A 6,313-nucleotide genomic window follows, 5' to 3' on the forward strand; every position below is an offset into this window, starting at 1 on the left:
CTTGGCCTGCTGTGTTCATCCAGCTCTACACCGTGTTATCTTAGTACAATCCACTGACCTGTGTAATTTTCAAAATAAATTAATTTTTTTTGTAGTTCCATTCTACTCAGAATAGAGTTAGTTAAAATGAATATTTGGAGTGAGATTTTTAAGCCAGATTGTATATTTCCCTGTGTCCCAAATTATCCATAGTCTTGCTCCATACAATGTTCTTTATAGATCTTGCGGTAAATATGTTTTGACTTTCTGCTAAGTAGCAGCAAGTTGAAAATTGGATAATGATGGCAATTAGAGGTTTAGCTTAATATTTGGTATGTAATACTTTAATACTTAAATATAAATTAATTAAATTTTCTTATAATAATAGCTTCAATGTTTGCTAGACAAAAGTGAGCAGAAACAGAATGAAAATTGAACATTTTCCCCAACTAATATAAATAAGTTTTAGGCATCCAGGAGGTATGGCATAGGTCAGAGCTTATGTTGCACAACCCAACAATCTATCTGCAAAACAGCCCAGTACCAAGGGATCATTCTTGCTTTTTATTCATTTAAGTTTTAATTGTATTGCCAGTAAGTTACAAATCTGAGGGCAATTTTGTCTTGTTGATGTGTATCAACAAGAAATTAAGTAAGGAGATGCTGAACTATTTTTTTCTCGGAACTTGTCACAGACATTCAGACCATCTGTGTATGTTGGTTTGAACCCAGATCCTTGTGGTGAAATGGCAGTATTCTAACACATCAGATCGACAATGCCTACTCCTATGCCATCTTAAGCAGATTGATTCCTGAGATCAGTCAACCCCTTTCTTATGTTGTTTCCTTTTAAACATGACAAGAAATGTCTCAGATTTATAGAACACCATATTCCCTTCTCTGTGGTTAAAGATCTGTTTTCGACTGCTTGCTCCTAAGATTATAAACTTATCATGGGGAATCTTAAAGGTGTGAATTCATTCAACCACAAGAGCACAAAGCAATAAAACCCAATCATATAAAACAAAACCTCCAGGCCCTCCCTTCCAACTACCAATATTTTCTTATTTTAGTTAAATGTTTTTGCCTTCATAGTACTGTATAACTCAAGATCAAGACAATGTTGGCTCATCCAGTCTTCTCTGCCATCTTTGCTATGATGTGGCTTTATATTTTTAATCCTAATAGCTTTTCCTTTTTTCCCCTATCTTTTAACCTCTTACTTTGCAATTGAACATATTTATGGCTTTTTAATGTTTTAATTAACTTTGCATGTAATGCTTTCAGGGAATTGTTTCATATTCTCATATCCTTCATGTGCAAAGCTTTTCTGGAATCTCCTCTAAACATTTGACCTTGATTTCTAGGTTTACATCCTTTTCTCCTAAATTTGTACTAGATGGGAAATAAATGTCTACAGTCCCAATCACATTCATTCATTAGTTCCATACTTCTCAAGAATATAATGTAAATATATAACTCTGCCCTAATCCAGGCATCATTCTGATGAATTGTCACTAGGGGTAGAATTTTCTCTTCCTATGAGTGGCACATGCACTGGCAAAAAAATTGGGAAAATCTTGTGAAAATCAAAAAAATAGGATCTCATACTGAGAAAAAATTCCTGCTTTTCCCCTTTAGCTTTAAATGGTGACTTTGGAATCTCACTATTGAATAGCAACTACCTTATTTCCATGCATTTGATTCTTTTATGAGCAAGGTGGTAAAATATTTTACAAAAGAAGCGAATATGTGATGAGAAAGAACGTCTTTACACAGCAAGTGGTAGTGACATTACACATCATAGTGTGAGGGGCAGTTCCTAGATTGCATCATTCAAAATGGTGACTTTAAATATGACAATGGGGTACATGCCAGAAGGTCCCAGCAGTGGTGAGCAGTTACAACTCTCAATTTACAATGGGAAGATACATAACTAATGAGGTGAAAAGTGGAAGATTATGGGAGAAGAGTTGTTTTGGGCCTTGGTGGACCGGGCACTGTGAACCACACTCAACAAAACACCTTCACAAAAATGGAAAAATTCAGTCCTAGGTTTTCTTCAAGATTGGTATCCTACCCAGAATACAATCCCAACACTGAAGGCCATCTTTGAACTAAGAACTTTTATATTCTAAAGCTCTTGTAATGAAACTCAGTATCCTACCAGCCTTTCTTTGTAATTCTGTACTAATGTTTTATACCCGATGAAGTTGGATACCTAAAAACCTTTAGCATTTAATCTATGTTCTCATCTTCCATTCACATATCCGAACAGTACTCACATACAACTTATCATATTAAGCTGCATGTATCATTGTTTCTCCTAACCATTTAACTTTCTGAGCTCTTTGCAATTTTTTGCTCCTTCTTTGGGAAATATCTCTTACTTAGTGTTATATGCAGACTTGGATTTGCCCTTTTCGTTTCCCATCTTGCGATAATTAGTTTACAATTTAAAACTGAAATCCCTGCACTGACCCCAGGGTGTTATGATTTGCTTTTATACAGTATGAGAGTGTTCATTCCATCCTAATTCCCTTTCAACCACTTCCCAATCATTACCATGAAACAATTTCCAATTCTGTCCAAATTCTTTATGAAAATCCATCTCTACAAAACCATTGATGGTGCTTTCAATTACTTTAGAAATTCTTTAGGCTAATTCTTTTTTCTTTATTCATTCATGGGATGAGGGCTTCACTAGCTAGGCAGCATTTATTGCCCATCCCTAATTGACCAGAAGGGCATTTAAGAGTCAACCACGTTATCTGGTCACGATTTCAAGGTGAGAGGGGAAAAGTTTGAGGGAGATATGCGTGGAAAGTTCTTTACACAGAGGGTCGTGGGTGCCTGGAACATGTTGCCAGCGGAGGTGGTGGAGGCGGGCACGATAGCGTCATTTAAGATGTATCTAGACAGATACATGAATGAGCAGGGACCAGAGGGATACAGATCCTTGGAAAATAGGTGACAGGTTTAGATAAAGGATTTGGATCAGTGCAGGCTTGGTGGGCTGAAGGGCCTGTTCCTGTGCTGTAATTTTCTTTGTTCTTTGTTCTTTGTACTGCAGGTCTGGAGTCACATGTGGGCCAGACCAGGTAAGGGTGGCAATTTCCTTCCCTAAAGGACATTAGTGAACCAGATGGGTTTTTCCAACAATTGACAGTGGATTCACAGTCATCATTAGACATGTCTTATCCTTTACAATACCATGGTGACTCTTAGTAATTTGGTTATATCATTCCCAGGTATTCCCTTATTCTATTATTGATGATGGATTCCAGCAACCTTTCCACCACTGGAACTGGTTGCAGTGGCCTGTAAATTGTTAAATTGTCCCTGCTTCCTTTTCTAAATGTGCTGTTGTCCAATCCTTCAAAACTGTTTCCAAATCCAACAAACTTTGAAAGATTATAATTGATATATCCCATTTCATTTTTTGCTAATGTCTTTTAAATTAGAAGTTATCCAGACTTGTAGAATTGTTCAGCTTCAACCTTATTTTGGAGTTACAATTTTTCTTTTCAATTTTAACCTTTGTAAGTTAGTCCTTTTCATTAATGTTATCCTGATATCTCTAGCACTGTAACAAAACACTAAAGCTACTGGAAATCAGAAAGTTAGAGCAACTTGGCATATCTGGTAGCATCAATGGAGAGAGAAACAGAGTTAAGACTTCAAATCCAATATGACGTCTTCAGAACTGAAGTGAAAAAATGATGGGTTTTCTGCTGTTGCAAAATGTAGTAAGGAGCAAGTAGAACAGAGGAAAGGTCAGGGAAGAATTAGAGGATGAGGGAGGTTAGAAATCAATAAGTGCCAAAGAACAAAAGACAGAGAGTGGTTTTTCTATAGACAAAATACAAAGCATAGAACCCACAGTTGGCGTTAGTAGCAGTGTAGATAGCAGAATATAAGTTGTATCCATTGAAAGCAAAACCATATTACCTCTGGTTATATTTTCTTTCTCCATTATGAAAACCAAAATTTTAAATTAGTTAGAAAAGCTGACATGCCATCATCTGTTATTATTATATTGTTATTAATTTAAGGTTTACAAGATGTTTCCTTTCAGGAAATATAGTTCCCTAAGAACTGAAATGCACCATTATGTGCGTAACATTTAGGTTGTTGTAGCTTTGTCTAGCAGTCAAAAGAAATACCACTGAAAATAATCTCTGGAATCAACCAAAAAACATATTCTATTAGTTTCTAAAGTGGAAAAATACAATATTGTTTCAGATGATATAGCTTAGATTTGTAAAAGTCAAAATTAAACAGTTTCAGAAATTTTACACAGCTTAATAGAAAGTTAATATGTAAAAATTCAATTGAACATTGCTGAAATAGAATTGCTTAGCCATTCTTTTCTGTGCTTAGTTAGAACCAGATCCTTGTATGTGGTTCTTCTGGAAATCCTCTAGCAGGAGAAGGAGGAACTGAGGAGCAAGAGGGAGTAACAAGAGCAAGAAACAGAGTTGAAACTGCAGGCAAAGCTAATTGACAGTAATATAATCGGCAGGAATCTGTTCTCCCAATAGATCCAGAACTTCAAGCCTGCGTTTCTCTGAGGAGAGTGAATGAGGACATTATGTTTCTCTAGGGAGATGATAACTGTAGCTAACTGCCATAAGTAGCCTGTTTTAATCAAGATTGCTGGAGCTCTGAATTTTGTGTCTGGTTCCTGCCAGCTTTCTACAGGGCATTTAGAAATATCAGTCAGTTTGCAAGTTCATGATTGTATTAAACAGGTGATTGATAATGACAGCAAACACACATCACTTTCCCATGCACATCCAGATCTAGCAGGATAGGATGCTGGGGTTCATACAAATTTCGGCATTTTACCAGTTTCACAATGGTATTGACTACACTCTTGCCATTATGCAAGTTCCACAGAAAATGAGCTTTCCACGCAGTAATGTGTAACTTGTGTGACCAGCAGCACATCAATTTATTGCTACATTCCTATCCTCCCTCCATTTACCCCAGTAAAGCAAAGGCAAAGATGTACTTGTTTAGATACCATGGATCCCTTGGCACATGAACTCTTCTCAGGAGCCCATTTCCAGCTGCAGAACTCTACTACTATCATACCAGCAGTGATTCAGGTATCCTGTCTGGTGCTTTTCTGTAATACAGTCCAGAAGCACCGTCCTATGTGATTTCCGTTGGGCATGTGCTGTGTGAATTTGGTCTGCAATGGGAAAACATGTTTAAAAAGTGAAGGAGGACCTTTAATATTTCTAAGGAGGAGTGAGTTTTGATAAAGGAGGGACGGTGAAAAAACATAAAGAATCCACAAATTCCAGCAATGAGAGTTGAATAGTCCCTACTTCCCTGCATTAACTGTCATAATCAAATTCCTCTCTATCCATTCATTTGCAAAAAAAACCTTAATTGATGAAAGTGTGACATTAATATTCATACCACCTAACATTGCAACAATTATCTTACAACAGAGCTATGCTCTGTGAACTAAAATTTGAAGTAACATATTGGTTTTGCTGACCTATAGAGTTACACACAACCTAGCTGCTAGCTTAAGTGTTGTCAATGAATTAGTCATATTCAGTTGCTCAATTATATAAACAGATAAATCCATCAAAAAAGGAGAATACTGTACTAGATCAATCAATTCAGTCAGTTCTTTTATTTTCCAAATAGGCTCCAGTTGTTCTGATTCTGATTGAACTGAATATATAGCTATAGATGTTTCAAATATTGTGTCTATAATGGCTCCCATAGACTGTGCGCTACAGCAAAGGTAGAGGCACATGATTAATGTAAGCCAGGCAATAAATTAAGTATAATTAAATTATACTTAAATTAAATAATCCCCCTTTCTTTTGCTATTAAAAGTTATGTAAGTTACTCAATATGTATGGTTACAAGGAAAATTATCATTCACTTTGGGACAACATTGTGTTAACTTCAGCCAGTTCCACTTTCATCAGTCTCTGCCCACGCAGTGCATAATTAGTCTTTAATTTGTGCAGGTCTCCTAATGGAAACTGTGTACATTATGATTGGCTGTTTGCTTTCTGCTCATCTTAACGTGATCTTCCTTCTCCAGGGAGTTCCTTTTGCTCATTCTTAAAGTGCTGCTCCTTCTCCTATGATAAGTGCTGTTGATATGGTAACTGCTGTTGTTGATCCATTCCCATTGCAAGGGAACACTGGACCTCTGTGACTGATGGACGTTCTGTGCTCTGTGTCAGTCATATCCTCCTGATTTGCTGCTTGTAGTGAAGGAACAGCTTCTCTGTCCGTAGATGTCTGCACTTGAAATGGTATATCTAGTCATTCAAGCTCACCACATATGATCAAG

The 6,313-nt window shown here is 36.7% G+C and overlaps 1 protein-coding gene across 1 annotated transcript in view; it reads left to right on the top strand.

Moving 5' to 3' along the window:
* Positions 1 to 415, top strand: part of msra (methionine sulfoxide reductase A) — a 282,237-nt gene extending 281,822 nt beyond the window's left edge. Inside the window, exon 6 of the mRNA XM_048597063.1 lies at positions 368 to 415. Within this exon, the coding sequence (XP_048453020.1) occupies positions 368 to 415 (48 nt within the window). The remainder of the gene's footprint in view (positions 1 to 367) is intronic.
* The last annotated feature ends 5,898 nt before the right edge of the window (positions 416 to 6,313 follow it).

Source organism: Rhincodon typus, chromosome 5 (assembly GCF_021869965.1).
Source record: "Rhincodon typus isolate 14 chromosome 5, sRhiTyp1.1, whole genome shotgun sequence".
NCBI lineage: Eukaryota > Metazoa > Chordata > Chondrichthyes > Orectolobiformes > Rhincodontidae > Rhincodon > Rhincodon typus.